The sequence below is a fragment of the Bidens hawaiensis genome, unplaced genomic scaffold, assembly GCF_021521415.1.
Source record: "Bidens hawaiensis isolate Kalapana, Puna unplaced genomic scaffold, B.hawaiensis_p1.1 tig00002602_1, whole genome shotgun sequence".
NCBI lineage: Eukaryota > Viridiplantae > Streptophyta > Magnoliopsida > Asterales > Asteraceae > Bidens > Bidens hawaiensis.
Window position 1 is genome coordinate 2863123 of NW_027491141.1, and position 22388 is coordinate 2885510.

Sequence of the window (22388 nt, forward strand, 5' to 3'; positions counted from 1 at the left end):
TGAAACACGTGTACGTGATCCTGATGTGTTTTGGTGCATCTGAGTTTGTTCCAATTTAAGGGGAGATTGTTGGGCCTAATGAAAAATCAAGGAAGATTGGAATCTTCTCAACCTCTTCAAATATATGCTAAGTGTTGAATTCGAGGAAACCATGCACTTCGAGCAAAGGTTTATACTTATTCAACTAAGGTCTCTTATTCGAGTAAGGTTATCTTCAAGAATTATTCAAAGTGTAAGCTCCGAACAAGCTACACTTCCTCAAGCAAGGTTGTTCTTCAGTCGAGCAAAGTTTGTGTTAGAGCATACTCTTGACTTACCCTAGCTTAAACCAAGTTTACAAGTAATTTGGTGGGTCGAGCAAAGATACAATAAGAAGATCTCAAGCATACTTGTGAGAAGTTTCTGGGCGGGGTGTGCTCATGCAATATTATATGTATGAAAGCTTTGTACTGATGGGGGTATGTCCCCATCCATTTTATATCGGTTATGCAAAACTATGTACCAGATGTTTTCTCTTGATGTATAATATTGTATAATATTATGGTGTGTTTATATTTCGTGTTCATGTGATGACATTTTACTGTGATTATATACTTGTCTTATTTCTTTTTTTTATCTTGTGTATTAGAAAGAAAATCATGGCACCGAAAAAGCGAAACACCCGTAGCTACCCCGAAAACACCGGCCCGATGAGCCCTGAGGCGATTGACCAAAGGATTTATTATAAGGACTTCTACGAGTAAGTTCAATCTCGAGCAAGCTACAGTACCCGAGTATACTATGTTTGTTGGAATAAGTCTTAGGACAAAGATTGAAAAGATAATGAAGAACTAGTTTGCTCGTGGGATATTTCCGAGCAAAGTTGAGTTATACCATGAAGATTGAAGCCTTCTTGAAGAATATTTTCTTAGGAAAATATTCCAAGTAAAGTTTACTCGAAGGAATGTTCAAGCACACTTGAGGGTTACAAGGTTTGATCGACATAGATAAAAGTTTATTCGAATACCTGTTTGACACTTGTAAATATTTTGAATATGTTTGTATATGTTTTAGAATGATTAGGGTTTCTAGAAAGAATGTCAGGAGGCTTTATAAGAGAATATTATGATTATATCAAACTTTGATATAAGCTTTACATAGGATATTTTTCTTAGAAAATATCCTTCAAGCAGTCTTCAATCTTCTGATTATATCAAACTTTGCTCAATATAAATCCTACGAGCAAACTTGTTCTTATTGAATCCGTTCTACATTTTTTTACTTAACTTATTTGAACAAGTTAAGTGTGCTGGTGACACTGTAGCTTGATCGAGGTTGAACCTTTCTCGTTGGAAGTTCTTAGTAATTTCTTCAATAAACATTCTTCAAGTTTGCTAGGACCAATATTTATCAACAAATTTCTGATTTACTTGTAATTTTTGTCTTTAATTCTGTCTTTATATGTACTTTTGATTTGATATGTAATGCCCATGAGGCAAAATTTGAATATGTAATCAATTTTCTTTTGGTAATGTAATTTATTACTTTCAAGTATTTGATGTGTATTTTGAAACACGTGCATGTAATCCTGATGTGTTTTGGTGCATTTGAGTTTGTTCCAATTTAGGGGGGGGAGATTGTTGGGCCTAATGAAATATCAAGGAAGATTGGAATCTTCTCAACCTCCTCAAATATATGCTAAGTGTTGAATTCGAGGAAACCATGCACTTCGAGCAAAGGTTTATACTTATTCAACTAAGGTCTCTTATTCGAGTAAGGTTATCTTCAAGAATTCTTAAAGTGTAAGCTCCGAGCAAGCTACACTTCCTCAAGAAAGGTTGTTCTTCAGTCTAGCAAAGTTTGTGTTAGAGCATACTCTTGACTTATCCTAGCTTAAACCAAGTTTACAAGTAATTTGGTGGGTCGAGCAAAGATACAATAAGAAGATCTCAAGCATACTTGTGAGAAGTTAAAGTATTTATTATAAGGAATTCTACGAGTAAGTTCAATCTCGAGCAAGCTACAGTACCCGAGTATACTATGTTTGTTGGAATAAGTCTTAGGACAAAGACTGAAGAGATCATGAAGAACTAGTTTGCTCGTGGGATATTTCCGAGCAAAGTTGAGTTATATCATGAAGATTGAAGCCTTCTTGAAGAATATTTTCTTAGAAAAATATTCCAAGTAAAGTTTACTCGAAGGAATGTTCAAGCACACTTGAGGGTTACCAGGTTTGATCGACATAGATAAAAGTTTATTCGAATACCTGTTTGACACTTGTAAATATTTTGAATATGTTTGTATATGTTTTAGAATGATTAGGCTTTCTAGAAAGAATGTCAGGAGGCTTTATAAGAGAATATTATGATTATATCAAACTTTGATATAAGCTTTACATGGATATTTTTCTTAGAAAATATCCTTTAAGCAGACTTCAATCTTCTGATTATATCAAACTTTGCTCAATATAAATCCTACAAGCAAACTTGTTCTTATTGAATCCGTTCTACATTTTTTTACTTAACTTATTTGAACAAGTTAAGTGTGCCGGTGACACTGTAGCTTGATCGAGGTTGAACCTTTCTCGTTGGAAGTTCTTAGTAATTTCTTCAATAAACATCCTTCAAGTTTGCTAGGACCACTATTTATCAACAAATTTCTGATTTACTTGTAATTTTTGTCTTTCATTCTGTCTTTGTATGTACTTTTGATTTGATATGTAATGCCCATGAGGCAAAATTTGAATATGTAATCAATTTTCTTTTGGTAATGTAATTTATTACTTTCAAGTATTTGATGTGTATTTTGAAACACGTGCATGTAATCCTGATGTGTTTTGGTGCATTTGAGTTTGTTCCAATTTAGGGGGGGAGATTGTTGGGCCTAATGAAATATAAAGGAAGATTGGAATCTTCTCAACCTCCTCAAATATATGCTAAGTGTTGAATTCGAGGAAACCATGCACTTCGAGCAAAGGTTTATACTTATTCAACCAAGGTATCTTACTCGAGTAAGGTTATCTTCAAGAATTCTTCAAAGTGTAAGCTCCGAGCAAGCTACACTTCCTCAAGAAAGGTTGTTCTTCAGTCGAGCAAAGTTTGTGTTAGAGCATACTCTTGACTTATCCTAGCTTAAACCAAGTTTACAAGTAATTTGGTGGGTCGAGCAAAGATACAATAAGAAGATCTCAAGCATACTTGTGAGAAGTTAAATTATTTATTATAAGGAATTCTACGAGTAAGTTCAATCTCGAGCAAGCTACAGTACCCGAGTATACTATGTTTGTTGGAATAAGTCTTAGGACAAAGACTGAAGAGATCATGAAGAACTAGTTTGCTCGTGGGATATTTCCGAGCAAAGTTGAGTTATATCATGAAGATTGAAGCCTTCTTGAAGAATATTTTCTTAGAAAAATATTCCAAGTAAAGTTTACTCGAAGGAATGTTCAAGCACACTTGAGGGTTACCAGGTTTGATCGACATAGATAAAAGTTTATTCGAATACCTGTTTGACACTTGTAAATATTTTGAATATGTTTGTATATGTTTTAGAATGATTAGGCTTTCTAGAAAGAATGTCAGGAGGCTTTATAAGAGAATATTATGATTATATCAAACTTTGATATAAGCTTTACATGGATATTTTTCTTAGAAAATATCCTTTAAGCAGACTTCAATCTTCTGATTATATCAAACTTTGCTCAATATAAATCCTACAAGCAAACTTGTTCTTATTGAATCCGTTCTACATTTTTTTACTTAACTTATTTGAACAAGTTAAGTGTGCCGGTGACACTGTAGCTTGATCGAGGTTGAACCTTTCTCGTTGGAAGTTCTTAGTAATTTCTTCAATAAACATCCTTCAAGTTTGCTAGGACCACTATTTATCAACAAATTTCTGATTTACTTGTAATTTTTGTCTTTCATTCTGTCTTTGTATGTACTTTTGATTTGATATGTAATGCCCATGAGGCAAAATTTGAATATGTAATCAATTTTCTTTTGGTAATGTAATTTATTACTTTCAAGTATTTGATGTGTATTTTGAAACACGTGCATGTAATCCTGATGTGTTTTGGTGCATTTGAGTTTGTTCCAATTTAGGGGGGGAGATTGTTGGGCCTAATGAAATATCAAGGAAGATTGGAATCTTCTCAACCTCCTCAAATATATGCTAAGTGTTGAATTCGAGGAAACCATGCACTTCGAGCAAAGGTTTATACTTATTCAACCAAGGTATCTTACTCGAGTAAGGTTATCTTCAAGAATTCTTCAAAGTGTAAGCTCCGAGCAAGCTACACTTCCTCAAGAAAGGTTGTTCTTCAGTCGAGCAAAGTTTGTGTTAGAGCATACTCTTGACTTATCCTAGCTTAAACCAAGTTTACAAGTAATTTGGTGGGTCGAGCAAAGATACAATAAGAAGATCTCAAGCATACTTGTGAGAAGTTAAAGTATTTATTATAAGGAATTCTACGAGTAAGTTCAATCTCGAGCAAGCTACAGTACCCGAGTATACTATGTTTGTTGGAATAAGTCTTAGGACAAAGACTGAAGAGATCATGAAGAACTAGTTTGCTCGTGGGATATTTCCGAGCAAAGTTGAGTTATATCATGAAGATTGAAGCCTTCTTGAAGAATATTTTCTTAGAAAAATATTCCAAGTAAAGTTTACTCGAAGGAATGTTCAAGCACACTTGAGGGTTACCAGGTTTGATCGACATAGATAAAAGTTTATTCGAATACCTGTTTGACACTTGTAAATATTTTGAATATGTTTGTATATGTTTTAGAATGATTAGGCTTTCTAGAAAGAATGTCAGGAGGCTTTATAAGAGAATATTATGATTATATCAAACTTTGATATAAGCTTTACATGGATATTTTTCTTAGAAAATATCCTTTAAGCAGACTTCAATCTTCTGATTATATCAAACTTTGCTCAATATAAATCCTACAAGCAAACTTGTTCTTATTGAATCCGTTCTACATTTTTTTACTTAACTTATTTGAACAAGTTAAGTGTGCTGGTGACACTGTAGCTTGATCGAGGTTGAACCTTTCTCGTTGGAAGTTCTTAGTAATTTCTTCAATAAACATCCTTCAAGTTTGCTAGGACCACTATTTATCAACAAATTTCTGATTTACTTGTAATTTTTGTCTTTCATTCTGTCTTTGTATGTACTTTTGATTTGATATGTAATGCCCATGAGGCAAAATTTGAATATGTAATCAATTTTCTTTTGGTAATGTAATTTATTACTTTCAAGTATTTGATGTGTATTTTGAAACACGTGCATGTAATCCTGATGTGTTTTGGTGCATTTGAGTTTGTTCCAATTTAGGGGGGGAGATTGTTGGGCCTAATGAAATATCAAGGAAGATTGGAATCTTCTCAACCTCCTCAAATATATGCTAAGTGTTGAATTCGAGGAAACCATGCACTTCGAGCAAAGGTTTATACTTATTCAACCAAGGTATCTTACTCGAGTAAGGTTATCTTCAAGAATTCTTCAAAGTGTAAGCTCCGAGCAAGCTACACTTCCTCAAGAAAGGTTGTTCTTCAGTCGAGCAAAGTTTGTGTTAGAGCATACTCTTGACTTATCCTAGCTTAAACCAAGTTTACTAGTAATTTGGTGGGTCGAGCAAAGATACAATAAGAAGATCTCAAGCATACTTGTGAGAAGTTAAATTATTTATTATAAGGAATTCTACGAGTAAGTTCAATCTCGAGCAAGCTACAGTACCCGAGTATACTATGTTTTTTGGAATAAGTCTTAGGACAAATATTGAAGAGATCATGAAGAACTAGTTTGCTCGTGGGATATTTCCGAGAAAAGTTGAGTTATATCATGAAGATTGAAGCCTTCTTGAAGAATATTTTCTTAGGAAATTATTCCAAGTAAAGTTTACTCGAAGGAATGTTCAAGCACACTTGAGGGTTACCAGGTTTGCTCGACATAGATAAAAGTTTACTCTAATACCTGTTTGACACTTGTAAATATTTTGAATATGTTTGTATATGTTTTAGAATGGTTAGGGTTTCTAGAAAGAATATCAGGAGGCTTTATAAGAGAATATTATGTTACGTTTAGGTAACGGCTGATTACACACTTTTCTAGACATAATGAATTATTCTGCACGAAAAGGCTGTCACACCTGACATTTCACCTGAAACCCTAAAATCATTTCCAATTGTATTTGTCTGAATTTTCTAATCAAAATCTTATGAGTTAATTGTATGTTTGTCTGTTTTTGTGTTCTTACTATATTAAGCAACAACCTGATTCTAGCTGATTTCGCCGGCTTTTATCAAGGGGTTTTCACATATTCTTATTTCTTAATCGTTCTTGTCAATTGGGTTATTTGGGTTATGAGATTGGCGGTCCTGACACTTGTTTTTTACATAGTTCATCTATAAATACTAACGGATCCTTAGTTGCAAAACATAACATTTGCAAAATCACCTATAACACTTGCAAAACACGTAGATATTGCTATCATTTTTCTTCTTTTATATTGTTCATAATCTTCAAGGTAAACCCTTAGGTGCTAGTTTCTTCCCCGGTAGTACAAACTCTTCCGATTGTGATTGTCGTACCCATGGGAACATTGACAGACCTACTTATAACGTAGGGGGTCACCGTCCCCTATGAGTAAAAAATAGTACAAATATAGAGTAAAAATCCCGATTGACCCCGACTCCTGTGGATTTTTGAGACGACCCCATGAAAGTTTGAGACAAATAAAAAATAAACTGAAAATTTTTACAAATAAAATTAAATAAATGTAATACCAATAATTTTTCCAAATAAATTTGAGTATAATACAAATTTTCAAGTCCAATTGCCCAACACTCATCCCAATTCTTGTTATATCAATACGACTTCACTCAAATTTTAAGCCAAAAACTCAACTCATTCAAACTCTACCTATTTTAAGCCTAATCCCCAACTTAATTCTATTATTTTATAGGAGATAAACAATTTGAAATTTTGAATAGTTTACCATGTCTTATCCAATCGATTGTTCAAACAAATAAACAACATTTATTTGCATTGGTGTATCGTTTATTAAGGTTGGCTCTCGTACTAGGCGTCGCAACCACAAGCGTTGAAAGATACTTTTCGACATGAGCTATGTGAAGTCTGATTTATGTAATCGGATTTTTGATGAAAAATTAAGATATATTTGTATTTGTTTTAGTGAGAAAGACTTGCTAAAGAATTTTAAAGTAGATGATGTAATTGTTAAATTTCATAAAATAAGAATTTGTAGATAACAACTTTAGATATATTGCATTTTAATTGTGCTTTATGATGAAACAATTTAACGTATTTTTTTTGTTATCGGTTTTTTATATGACCTGACCAGATTCACTTAGACCCAACCAGAACGGTTAAAACGGACACATAAAAATATTATATACCGACTTGACCCGACCCAAATGGTCGAAATGAACTAGAAAAAATATTATATAACTGAGTACCGACTCAAAAAATTTCTGACCCCGTGAGAACTGGAACTGGGTCCGCCACTGCCTAAAAAACAAACAAGTTCTCTTGTGAGACTCGAAACTTGTTTAAGGGACCCGTGTTGTAAAAAAAAACCGAGCCATGCGGTTGTTTTTTTGTTTATTTTAGTTGTATTCTTATGTTAATTTACTGTTTTATTTTTCTATTTTCTATACTGTAATTTTATTTAAAGTGACTTTTTAATCGGTTTATTTATTTTTTTAATTAACTAATATATAAATAAAAGGATCCAATTACAATATAGAGGTGGGTAAGCGGACAACAAGTTGCGCCGCCACCCCCTTTTGATTGGCAAACCCGTTGAACTTTTTTAAAAAACATAATAGCTTCGCGGGCAAAGGACTCAAATATATCAAAAGCAAAAGGAATGAAGACGTGTTGATTCTCGGCACTTGTTTTCTCATGCTTAGCAATTTTTTTTCTGATTCAGACTACAACACAGCTTGCGTAACAACAAACGCGGTATTCCTAAGCCCCACAAGGGGGGATACTCCAGTAAGGTCTATACAAGCGTGCTCTCCCTACCCATCCAAACACAAGAACGTCTGCTGGCCGGAGAGTAGAACTCCCTTCAAGGGTATCCGACAGTAAAGTCACAGGAGCTTCTTCTTTTTCTGATATCTCCGCTCGTTTTAACACATCACAGAGGACATCTCTAACAAAATCATATCTATATTTAAAACCCGAAAGCTCCTTGCAATATACGACATGTTCACCCAAATAACCCAAACAAACTTTTCAACACATCGGGCATGGCTTATCAACTGGGTACAGTGGGATCATTAAACGATATTTAAAAATGACTCAGTACTTCACTGCCGGCATGTGTTGTCCTAACCCTTCAATAAGAATAACAGTCAAGAAATCTTGAGCATGGATAGCCTGAAATGATTTTATTTATTCGATATACGAACGAATTTCTACATGATTATCTTAAAAAAAGATAAGAGATCTACTAGTTCAATTATGTTTTCTTCACTTAGCCTATTTAGTGCTCCAACTTTTAAAATATTTAATTTACTTCCATAAGTCCTTGCAATTAAGAATGTCTTTAGGGTCTCTCACTGATTTGATGGGCGGCGTAATTTGAAATGAACTAGAACCATATACTCCATGTATAATTTCTTTCTGATTCACCTTTTCCTTTAATTCTTGGATTTTGTTATGTGTGTGCTCTTTTTTCCCCTCTAATCATGTATCTAAATATGCACATTTATTTATTACTAGACTTGAAACCTCAACCATTTAAGAAAGATCACCATTGTATACACATATTAATACCGTTAGGCTACATGCCCTTAGCTTGACTTGATAACCCTTACCTATGATCCTTGCTTACATTTCTTCGAGTGTATTTTAATCCTCTTTTGTATTTCATCAACCAATTCTTTTACCCTTTTCTTTCCCATTCTTATTACAAATGCTTTCTTATTCCATCGCCTTTTAGCACACCTTTTGTATCATCTTCTTTAACATGCTCATCTTCCTTGCTCTTTTCTCTCTTACTGAAATTACTTGACCAACAACATTTCCTTCTTTCTTTTAAGCAGCATTGTGTGTTTTCTTAGCAGCAAACAACCGTTGCCTAACAGGTGGTTTCAACTTGACATTTTGTGGAAGTTTTGAATGGGCTTTGAAGTACTTGCATTATTGTGTGCTTGACAACTTGCATTATTTTGTTTTTTTAGTCTTTGAAGTACTTAATCCTTATTGTAACATATCCTAAGACTAAGGGTAGTAGGGCGCGGGCCACGAGACGCGAGCGACGTGGCAACCGCGCACACCACTACCATCTTCTCGTGAACGGGGGCGCGATTAGCCGGGGCGAGCCGGACCGCGGGGCTCAAAAGAGCCGTTGGCAGCATGGGGAGTCTAAGAGGCTCAAAAAGAGCCGTTGGGATGGAATATTTAAAAAAAAAATTAATTATAAACCCTACCACTTTCACTTTAAATAACTCCATTCTATAAAAATAACACACCAATCTCACTCCATTCTCTCTACTAATTTAAAAAACCTCTCTAAATTTCTCAATTTAGAACCACGTCGGGCTCGGGTTTCGGTAATATCAACATCAACGACCCTCAATTTCCCGAAGGATTAAACTACTTGGACGACGAATCATTTCAAGCTTTCATCTACTCCGACATGTCACAATCTGAATATTCGGTCCCGAAACACAACCGAAGGAAAATATGAAATCGGATCGGTGGACCGATACTCGTAAATTTGTAGGATTGTTTACCAACCTACAAACTGAAATGTTAACTGAATGTGGCCGAGTGGGTCCGATGATCTCTCGGCTTACCAATGCACTTGTAATGAATGAAAACAAGAGGTGTTTAGGAGGTACGGAATGATGAAGACGTTTGACGAGGGATACTTGTGGGAGTTGTTAAGGAATTGCTCAAAGTGGATGCAACTATGTGCAGAAGACTTTGCCGAAGGGACAAAACGTACGAAAACTAGTACGTCCGCCACATACATCTCTTCGAGCGGGTAGGAGAATCAAATTGACTTCGACCTATTCTTGTCCGAAAGGTCATTTGAAAGACCAATGTTGTAACCACCCTCCGGGTAGGGATCGTGGGAAAAAAACGGTTGGTGATGACGACTATAAAAAGGAAATTAAGGAATTGTCAAGTGGCCTCCTCTCGATTGTCGACATACAAAAAACCAGTTCAAGAGTTTGGATTTTCTAGCCAAAGACTTTAGCCACCTACCACCATCCGACCAGGCGATAAAGGATGAAGAAAAAGATCGTATTCGGAAGGAACTGGCGAAAAAAAATAAAAACGTTATTTTTATGTATTTTTTTAGAGATTGTTGCATTTTAATTTCATGTTTTTATTTTCCTTTTTATTTATGTTTTAATAAAATATTTTAATTATATTATCAGCTGGACCACTACACCCTTTGGGGCGTGATCATGTACCACTTCAGCGTCTACGTATCGTAAATATATTGGATCACTTGGGGGTTGATCAAGCCCCACTACCCTTAGCCTAAGAGTGTGTGACGTGTGCTCACATGACTGGCCAACCCAAGATATGCGCAACGCTAGGATATCAGAAAGGGACATGTAGAAATTTACCATTTTCGCATATGCATATCCAATTAACATGTAACTGAGCCACATTTTGCTATTGACTATTACAGTCCAGCTTCACTTTTGCAAATGTAATTTGTACCGTAATTAGTTATTAGCCGGGAAAACCAACAACCGAATGTATCTCTTCAGTAATTGTTTTGAACAATGTGATCAAAAGAGTGCCATCACATATAGTCATAGATAGATTAACAATAACAAAAACTTTAATCTGTTTTCACGACCATTCCAGTAATCGGGCTGTCTTAATATAAAAAAGCAAGATGCCAACTAAACATGGTCCAAACGACCTTACGAAACAAACAATGGTATGAAACTCAGTGGAACCATCAAAACTAGTGACCAAACTGTGTAGCATATTATTTTCGTAATTTCACAAAAATAACAGTCGAGTCATTTAAAAGGAACGTAACAAATTCAGCATACTTATAATGTCATTTCAGATATTGGCCATATTCTTCTATTTCCAGAGTTATACGATTTAAAAGCCAGCATATTGAGTATATTCTGCATAGGCTTCACCCGGTGACTGTTTGCCTATCGGTGCACGTATCACGTAATCAGGTAAATCGAAAGCATCAACAAGTTCTTTAGCAATGTTCTTCACCTGAAAACTTAAATAATCCGCCAGCTTATGAATCGCCTACACAAAATAAGGGAGAAAAAAAATGCTTGTTTAATTCACACGTTTAGAAAGATAAGATAAAATGACCAAAAAAAGGCCATTACTGTAAGTAACAAAACGCTATTAACCTTGGCTTTGTTAGGGGCAACATAATCCACGTTACGGTAAGTTCCAATATCGTTCCATATGAGATTCAAGGCATAAAGATCACAAACAAACTTAAGAGCAGCTCGAGAGTTTGCATCGGGGCAACTATATTATCAACAACATAAACCAACAACCAAATCTTAGAAGGTCAAGAATATTTGATTTACTAGACAATAATATTTATGTACCTCTTAATTGCTTCAATAAAGTTTTCAAGAATGACGGTTTCAATGTGGGATTCTGCAAGTGTCAAAAGATGATTCAAACATCTATTCCATGCACCGAAGCTTCCAAGAGTCTTCGTATGCTTTCTTAATCGGACCGCAGCACTTTGTAGCAATCTTGATGTTCGATACTGCATGCATACATATATATTTGGAAGTTTTGTCATCTTCTAAATTGTATATAATAAGCATGGATCTGTTTGTACCAAAATGTTTACTTATTACATCAAGTGATTTGCTGTAGTTAATGTATATTTTAGTTTTCTTTTAATAAATAATGTTTTATAAAATCAGAGCCGTAATGAAATATATAATTTTGTTGGTTGGTATATTTATTATGACTCCGTTTTTTGTAAAATTTATGCTGAAACGTAGATAAAAATAAACACATTGCAACGCTATATTCAAATTAAAACATGTATTAAAATGTACAAAACAAAAACAAAAAAAAAATATTAAAAAAACTCATCTAGTGTAATAAGTAAAAAAGCTTGGTGTAAATAGGACCGTTATCATAAGGAGGCAATTTCATATATGTATCAAATATACTCAATAAAAAAATAATATCAAATATACTCGTTCAAGATACTTCAAAAAAAGAGTAATATTTACCTATTTCACTAAAATATACTTCTTTATTCTTACGTCCATCCTAAAGAAGGGTATAAATGTCAAAATTTTAAGGGTATGCTATACCACGTTCTGAGGGATATATGAATATCTCTAAACCCACGCGATTCTTCAAATCTTGAGGGTCCAGCATTAAAAAATCAAAATTTATGGCAGCCGAAAGTGTAAGAACAATAAAATGTTGATGCATTGTCAAGAAAAACATGAGGCAAATTTAATAATTACCCGAAAAGCATCCAGCTGGAATTTAGGATCCCGTAAATGATCTTCGCTTTCCCACCTAGCTGTCACGGGATTCGGTTGAGAAAGATATGTGTTCATCGACTCTCTCAAATAACTCCATGTAGCTGCAAACGTCCCACCACGAAACTTCTCCTGGTACTGCTTCAACAAATCACCCGCCACCTACATAAATAATACAAAAAATGACACGTTTTTAGCTTAAAAGTCAAACCCCAACATATGTTGTCCATTTTCATGTTCTCAAGAAACCCAGAAGCGACTCGAACCCATAAATCATGTCAGAAACGTGAACCCGAACACGACACGCGTATACACGGGTTGAACCGAACTCGAACAATTCGATCCAAAAGATTGATTTTCATTTATTGTTGTTTTCACTTATTAATACTTTAACTTTCCATTTTACAACAAAAAGTACAAATCTTATGTCAATTTCTTCTTTAGTTTTAACTTTTGGCATAAGGCACCAACCAAATTAACTTATTTATTATTTTGGCATAAGGCACCAACCAATTAAACTTATTACAAAAAGCACATGTTAAAAAATATTATAGAAAATAAATGGGTTAAGCGGGCAACCCACGAACCTGCAGCGTCGACCTGAACACGATCACGAGCAGGTTAGCAAAACGAGTAATAGGGTTTGACAAGAAACTGACCTGAACCCGTTTATACTAAACCCAAACCAAACCCGTGTATTTCGCATTAGGTTCTTGTCGTGCCAGAAATTCACACCCTTAAGTCAACAGATCAGTCGTTAACAAAAAAAAGGGCACCTGTTGTAAAAGCACAGTGTTGTCCCCTTCAAAGGTTTGGAAAATATCATGATCATTTCTCAAACTACCAAAGCGATTAACCGCCGCGTAACCGTGGCCCCCACATGCTTCCCGACATATACTTAATGACTTAGCCGTATAAGACGTCACATACGATTTAAGCCCTGCCGAGAGCGCGTGAACATCCGCCACCAAGTGTTCATCGTGCGTTTTCTTCATATGAGCGTATTTTTCGACCAAATGCACGGTCGCAAAATGAAACGCGTATGTCGAGGCCAACATCGGCATTAACTTATGTTGTTGAGATTGATAATCGAGAATACTAATTTCCGGTTGTTTTGGTGGCCCAAATTGTTGTCTAAGTAACGAGTACCGAATTGCAATTGTTGCAGCAATTTTAAGCACACCGACCGATGAATAAGCAAGCCCAACCCGTCCACCAACAAGCTCACCTAATGTGGCTGCAAATCGTTTGTTAATGGTGGGAAGGGAACTTGTGTAAGTTCCATCTCTCGACACGTCTCCAAATCGGTTAAGAAGGTTATCACGCGGGATTCTTACGTCACAGAATCTTAATGCACCATTATCGACTCCATTTAGACCAACTTTAAGACCGCAGTCGTTTATTTCGACCCCGGGAAGTGTTTTGTGGGTTTTCAGGTCACGAATTGGGACAATAAACGCGTGAACGCCCATGTCAGAGACCACGTTTTTGTCGTGTGTCGGTAACATTAGTTTGGCAAACACCGTAGCGAATTTACCGTGAACTGCAGCATTGCCAATCCACCATTTTATGGCCCCGTCATTCGGGGTGGTGATTATAAACTCATCTGTTAACGGGTCGAAGGTGGCAATCGTTTGGATGCCTTGAACATTTGAACCTTAAAAACAGTGAAAAGAAAGCTCATTAGCTATCGTTTTTAACAAACTTTAATGTATTAACAGTTGATTCAGGCCTTAATATTGAGCTAACGGGTCAGCCGGGTAAATTCTATAATCGGTTAAGTATTTAATTTATTAAAAAAAAAAAAGAAAAAGAAGGTTAAATAAATCCTCCCAAGAAAAAGAAAAGGAAAGAATGACCGACCTGTACTGAACGCCCAATTTGATCCCAAGCGACATGTCAACGCTCCCAACGGCTTCAACAATGGCGAAATACTTAACCGGGTCATCAACCACATACCTAAAGGGCCGAATCCCACCTTCTCTGACAACACCCACCAGCTGCTTCATACACAGTTCCCGATACTCATCCTTGAGTACTCGAACACCTCTTCTTGTACGTCACGGTGTCTGCCCCTCAAGTACTCGGATAACCCACCACCGGTCGTGATCCTTTTGGAGCTGGACTTGGGTAATCTGCTCCTGCCTTGTCGCTGGGTTCAGGTGGAGGGATAACAGCCGGATGCGCCGCCCGGTGGCTTCTTCATGCTCCACGTTCTTATTAGATGACATGTTTGATTGATTCAATTGGTAAAGTTGAAAATCAATTTGTATACAACAAACAACAAGATGATGATGATCAAGTATGGGTTTGTTCTATTATTTTATTTAAAAATTGGCAACTGGGTCAGTCGGTTTGTTTTTATTATTGTTACTTGCCCGCGCGATGGCGGGGAATAAAAAATTTAGTAATCATGTAATTACTATGGATGTTCAAGGTTCTTTTGAAACCGTGAAAATGTATGAACCAATCATCACTTTTGGTCAGCCGGTTTTTGAATGTTTAAACCATAGCAACCGGTTTGGTTTATGGTTTATACAAAAAATTGACCATATAAAACCGGACTGGACAGTAAACTTATTATTGAAGCTCAATTCATGAAACCAAACCATTAGTAACAATTAAGTTTAAAGTTTCTACGGTTCAATTTCGGTTCTCAATGACAAAAAATCGAACCACCGTTAAGACCGAATTGTAACTCCCATATCTAATATGTTAATTTTTTTTATTTGAAAAATTATAGCAATAGCATACTCAAATTAATGACAATAAAATGCTCATTTTTATGGTGTAATTTTTTATAAAAAATATTAACGTATGTAAAAGTTATGGCCGTTGGAAAATCGTTGGTGGGAAGTTATTTACAATTAAAATTAAAATGAATATATAGGTAAAGCTAAAGGTCCAAAGTAGTACTATTTCTTAAATTTATAAAAGTTGCTTAAATTTGAGAGAGCAATGTTGTAACTATTTTAATATATATTTTCTCTGTGGACAAGTTTGTCCCTCTCTTACATGCTATATAAAGTGTATATTATGCATTAAAATTTGTAAATTCCTTAAAGTTAAGGTGTCTTAATTTGCCCTCCTTTCATACATTATATACAGTAAAGATTATGTAAGAAATAAACAACACGGAATGTGTTACCACTTACCAATCTCATCTCTTAGGATGTGAGCCACATCAAATTTAATGACAACATAAATAAACAAACATGTGTATACGTTTACTTTATTACTATCTAAATTTGTATTTGTCATTTTTTTTTCTTTTTCTAATACCAACTTTCACTAAACACAACAAACTAGTAAGACATTAGGCATGACTAACCATTAGTCCAGCGGCATGGAGATTGAAGGATAGAGCTTGGGGCCTTTGAGGTCACAAAATTGATACCAACTCCAGACGGTTTTACCACAAGTTGTGTGCATTGGCGAAGGATAGTTGGGCCCGGGTGGCCCCCACCCCTCCGTTTTTTTGCGCGGTAGTGTAAATTTACCCGTTTTGTCCGATATTTTTTATATGTAGTGTAAATTTACCCGTTTTCAACCAAAATTTTGATCCCGACCCCTTTCGTTTACGGTTTTTTTAATGTGTATTTTCGTCCGGCCACCTCAACATCTTCGTCCAAGCTTCGCCACCGGTTGTGTGGATTTCCATAGGAATCAAGTGACACGTTGGTGGTCAATGCAATTACGTAAGAACTTCTCCTATGGGGGAATGCCAGTGTATACCTTTTCGTTGTGGCGGTGCAACTTTGATCGATCAGCTTTGCCATTAAAAAAAGGCAAAACGCTAGACCAATACGACAACGAATAAATGTTACACACCGTCTTCTAATTAATTTAAAAAATATAAAATATAACAATATAAAAATGACTATTGTAGACGTGACTTGCATGGGTTTTGCCATCCAACTAACACACGAACATTTATAGCAAGTCCACAATGACATAATAGTTGGAATAACTGAATAAGATACTCTCCTTGTAGCAAGATCATTTATGATAAGTCGATTTAGGGTTTGCAACTCTTTTACGGATCAGGTAGACACGAGGAAACACAATGAAAAAAGACGAAAGGTCGAAACTAGCATAGCGCAAGCTACAATTGGACTGTTGGAGTTACAGGGTACATTACTAGTGTACCAAAAGGTCTCAACGAGCCGAATGAGACAAACAATCAAAGAAAGTTTGGCCTAACTGACGTACTTGAATTTCTTATTTTAAAGCCCAATTTCGTCGTATAATATTTTTTCATGTAGTTATTGAACTTATTTCAGTCATATCCTATTAGCATCGTTTATGTGTGTATTTTAATTTTTTTTTGGCAAACACGTATTTAATCCAAACTCTTCGAAGCTTTTGTTATCTTAAACTTTTGTGCTTCCATTTTTTTTGTTAATCATCTCATAATTGTTACCATGCACATGTGCAACTGAAAGGGATAAAAGTCAAAACTAATGGAAGTTATTAGAGTACGTGAATGATTACACCAAATATGAAGCCAATCAAGGTTTTTTCTGTGTATATCATGGACATCAATATTCTTGTGATTCTAAGAAGCATACTGGCCGATACATCCCGTTGAATATTCTAGTTAAAGCACCCATATATATGTTTAGAATTATGGACCGATTCGGTTAAGTCAACGCAGCCGACCCGGTTGTGAACCGTGAGAGTTACACCTTGGATAACTATAAAGGTAGAGTACCAAAAAGACCCAAATATCCTTAGATACTACCCGCGGGTCAGCTGAGGGTCCCTCACAAGGCACCCGCGGGACATAAGGATCACCCGATTAATCGTCTAAGGAAGAAACACCCACATGACGCATGCCTGACACCCTCAAAAGTCATCCGCAGAACAATATACCCGTCCGCACAGAATGACCGGAAGGCAATGCCTCAGGACAGCTGTCACTAACTAATTACCTTCTAGAAGACTTACCAAGATGCTTTCTTGGGCAATACGTGATCTCTCACCCAGTGAATAAAGGACACCTGGCAAAGCCGTTATAACCGTGCACATGGCCAGGGTTGTCTATCATCCTATCTTATGAGAACACGTGTCCAGGTTGTTATACATGCACATGCAACGTATAATTGAACCTATCATATGAGGACACGTATCCAGGTGGTTACAAGAGCATCTTCTAAAAAGGACAGCTGGCCCAATCATCTTCTCACACCCTTCAGCTATAAATACTCTCTCAATTATCATGAGGTATTCATATTCACTCCCACTGTACTCTTACTATTTCACATAAGTACTTGATCTTCGTCGGAACTGTACTTATTCTCACGCCGGAGGGTGGTTACGGGAAGACCCCCCCCCCCCTCTTGTCCTTCCTGTAACGAGCTCACGGAATGAGCGCTTCCATGCCCGCACGTTGACTTATGACGAATCTCCCAGGAAATCTCTCTCCCCTCCACCAACGGTGAGAGGAAGTCAGATTCGTTACAGTCAAACGGAACAAGAGTTGGGTGAGGTTAGGAGGTTACGTCCTCGTCCTCGCATAGATATGCGGATGCCATCTAATATTGACGAAATTGATAGTCACGACTCAACTTACCACCCGGGAAGTCATAGTTTTTATACTTGTGACAGCAGATTACGCTCACGGGAAGAGAGCAATCGCTTGCGGGACATAGTCCGTCATACTCAGTATCACAGTGATGCTGAAGAAGATTTTACTAAACCTTATCGTCCAGCAGCGTTCGCTGATAAGTCACGACTCAACTTACCACCCGGGAAGTCATAGTTTTTATACTTGTGACAGCAAATTACGCTCACGGGAAGAGAGCAATCGCTTGCGGGAAATTGATAGTCACGACTCAACTTACAACCCGGGAAGTCATAGTTTTTATACTTGTGACAGCAGATTACGCTCACGGGAAGAGAGCAATCGCTCGCGGGACATAGTCCGTCATACTCAGTATCACAGTGATGCTGAAGAAGATTTTACTAAACCTTATCGTCCAGCAGCGTTCGCTGATAAGTCAAAGTTCATATCCCGCATTGCAACTGCACCTTTTCCGCTCAATGCCAAAATACCTACATCGGTGGGCAAATACAACAGAATGACTGATCCAAGTGATCATCTCCAGAACTTCGTGGCAATTGGCGGTGTTAGTGGATGGACGCTCTCTTATTGGTGTCATATGTTCGCATTGAAACTAACAGGGGCAGCGTGCGAATGGTTTGAAAAACTCCCGGGCGGTCAGATTTCCAGCTGGGATGATTTGGTGAAGAAATTTTCCCAACAATTCAGTCAACAAAAGAAACATACCCGAGACCAGTCTGAAATTTTGGACGTTATCCGTCGAGATAACGAATCTGTGGAAGACTTCATTACTCGGTTCAATGATCAAAGTCTGAATATTGGTGGGATTAGCGAAGACATGCTTAGCGGAGCCTTCCGCAAAAATGTCAGGTGCGATGCGTTGATCCGAACACTAACTGGCAGAAATGGAAAGCCAAAAGAATGGGATAATATTATGACAGCGGCAAAGTTATATGCCAGAACTGAAAAAACTTTGGGTTATAATAATTCAAAGCAAAAATTGAAGGTGGAATTTCAAAATCCACGACCAAACAAACAAGCCAAGGGAACGATCTGGTCCAGGTTCCAGCCGAATGCGGAGACACCAAAGCCATTTGACGCATGATCTTTGATTGGCAATAAAAAAAAAACAAAATGCGTCAACTCGGTTCTCTAACAACTGGACGCCATTGTCAAAGACTCACTCAGAAATCCTCACAACTGAGAATTTGAACTTCCGCAAACCCCAGCCACTGACAAGGAGATCATTCCTGGATGCCAAGAAGCACTGCTCATTTCACAAATGACATTGGGAATAACACGAACGAGTGTGTGGTCTTAAAAAATGAAATCGAAGCAGCTGTGAAATCTGGAAAGCTTGAACATTTAGTCAAGGGTGCAAAACCTGGGACTGGTAAGGCTCCCGCACGGGATAACCAGGGTCCGTCCAAAAAACAATTCAAGGACTTGAATGCCCATATGATTCAAGGTGGGTATAAAGTTGGGGGAAAAATAAGAGAGTTAGAGGATGAAGAGTGGAAGAACGAGCCTGTGATCTTCCCAAGGGTTAAAGGCGGACCATGTAACAAGAATCCCTTGATTATCACTACTCTTTTTGGTCATTACAGATCACAGTACGTCTTCTTCGACACTAGTAGTACATCTGACATTATGTACGAACAGTGCTTCGAACAGCTCGATGAGGAAGACAAGGAAAGGTTGAAACCAATTCATGCTCCCGTACCTGGTTTTGGAGGAGAGATAATGCACCCGCGAGGGGTGATATCATTCCCAGTCACTCTCAGTGATGGGACTCATTCAAGAACCGAGGAAGTCAAGTTTTTGGTTCTACCAGCAACATTCAAGCATGACATTATCTTGGGGTGGGAAGCAATTGGACACTTCAATGCCCATCCGTCCACAGCTCACGGTGCAGTCGGAGTTCCAAATCGCGCCGGAGTGGCAGTCATTCATGTCAACCGACACTGCTTTACAGCAGAAAGCTCAAAACCCAGTAATGTCCCAAGACAGACTCAGAGGACCGAGCCGGAAAAATGGGTATTGAATAAGAAGTTCCCTGATCAGACAGTTGTGATCAGACCTGCTATCTCCGAGATAGTAAGAACCTTCTTAAACCAACTGTTGACCAAGAATATGGATATTTTCGATTGGCAGTCCGCGGACATGACTGGTGTCCCGAGGAGCATTGCGGAACATAAGCTAAGGGTAAACCCAGTGTTTACACCAATTGTTCAGAAGAAGCGAAAAATGGGCCCAGAACAAACGAAAGCCATGAACGAGCAAGTACAAGATCTCCTTCACACAGGAATAATCCGGGAAATCAAATACCAGACGTGGGTGGCTAATCCGATCATCGTTTCAAAAAGTAATGGAACATGGCGGATGAATATTGATTTTAAGGACTTAAATAAAGCTTGCCCAAAAGATTGTTATCCATTGCCAGAGATTGACCTCAAGCAATTGGACACTTCAATGCCCATCCGTCCACAGCTCACGGTGCAGTCGGAGTTCCAAATCGCACCGGAGTGGCAGTCATTCATGTCAACCGACACTGCTTTACAGCAGAAAGCTCAAAACCCAGTAATGTCCCAAGACAGACTCAGAGGACCGAGCCGGAAAAATGGGTATTGAATAAGAAGTTCCCTGATCAGACAGTTGTGATCAGACCTGCTATCTCCGAGATAGTAAGAACCTTATTAAAGCAACTGTTGACCAAGAATATGGATATTTTCGATTGGCGGCCCGCGGACATGACTGGTGTCCCGCGGAGCATTGCGGAACATAAGCTGAGGGTAAACCCAGTGTTTACACCAATTGTTCAGAAGAAGCGAAAAATAGGCCCAGAACAAACGAAAGCCATGAACGAGCAAGTACAAGATCTCCTTCACACAGGAATAATCCGGGAAATCAAATACCAGACGTGGGTGGCTAATCCGATCATCGTTCCAAAAAGTAATGGAACATGGCGGATGAATATCGATTTTAAGGACTTAAATAAAGCTTGCCCAAAAGATTGTTATCCATTGCCAGAGATTGACCTCAAGGTAGATGTTGTGGCTCCGTTTAAATTCAAATGCTTCCTTGATGCCTACAAGGGCTATCACCAAATCCGCATGGCGGCAGGTGATGAGGACAAAACAGCATTCCAGACCAATCAAGGCACTTTCTGTTATAAAATGATTCCTTTCGGACTAAAAAACGCTGGTGCCACATATCAGCGGTTGATGGATCAAGCATTTAAGAACCAGATTGGTCGAAACTTGGAGGTTTACATGGATTACTTGGTGATTAAAATCATTGAGGAAGATCAGATGTTGAGAGATATTGAAGAAACTTTTGAGACTTTGAGAGGTATCAATATGAAGTTGAACCCGGCTAAATGTTCCTTCGGGATGGAGGAAGGAAAATTTCTTGGAGTCATTGTTACGGGTGTGGGCTTTAAAGCTAACCCATATAAGGTCCAGGCAGTGGCCCGCATGCCTTTTCCCTCATCCCTCAAAGAGGTACAGACTCTCAATGGATGATTGGTAGCATTGAATAGGTTTCTTGCGAACCATGCAGCCAAATCTTATCCATTCGTTTCAACATTAAGGAACTGTCTCAAGAAAGCACAATTCAAGTGGACCACGGAAGCCGAAAAAGCATTCCAAGAAGTCAAGAAATGTTTGATGGAGTTGCCTACGTTGACAGCACCATATGCGGGTGAACCTTTGACACTGTACCTATCTGCTTCCGACATTGCCATCGGAGCAGTACTACCGATAGACAGAAAAAACATCCAAACTCCAATTTACTATGTCGGTAAAACATTGTCAGACCCGGAGACCAGATATTCAATGCTTGAAAAACTAGTCTTGGCACTAGTTTATGCTGCCCGGCGTCTCCGTAGATATTTTCAGGGTCATCCCATCAATGTGCTAACTGGATATAAACTCAAGAATGTGCTGAGTAAACCTAAATTGTCTGGACGATTGGCAAAGTGGGCCATTGATATGGTCTAAAATATACATATCATTATATAAATATATCCTGCACTTTTGAGTATTTTTTAGCCAAGTTTTTATTAGTCATTATTCTTATTTGGTTCATATGTGAGTTTAAAGGGTTTCATGTGACAACGAGCTAAAAATAGTAAAGAACTATTAGTCTATTTCTTTTTTGTATTATTATATTAAGATTGATTTTTCTAAGATTTGGTGAATACTAATTAAATATAAAACACAAAAAGAAATAAAGAAAGTAACGAGATGAAACAAATTAGTTTTAATTCACTATTTTACATTTGTCATATTAACACACTTAATTAATTTAAGTTATGAAACTAAATGATGAGTTG

The 22388-nt window shown here is 37.3% G+C and overlaps 1 protein-coding gene across 1 annotated transcript; it reads right to left on the minus strand.

Moving 5' to 3' along the window:
- Window positions 1-10726: 10726 nt before the first annotated feature.
- LOC143620552 (acyl-coenzyme A oxidase 2, peroxisomal-like) lies at window positions 10727-14518 on the minus strand. Its single transcript, XM_077092227.1, has 6 exons — window positions 14350-14518; window positions 13263-14143; window positions 12469-12648; window positions 11578-11744; window positions 11371-11494; window positions 10727-11260 (listed from the first exon to the last, which is right to left on the minus strand). Exons 1-6 carry the CDS (start codon window positions 14441-14443, stop codon window positions 11099-11101), a joined length of 1608 nt encoding a protein of 535 aa, XP_076948342.1. The 5' UTR covers window positions 14444-14518; the 3' UTR covers window positions 10727-11098.
- Window positions 14519-22388: the final 7870 nt, after the last annotated feature.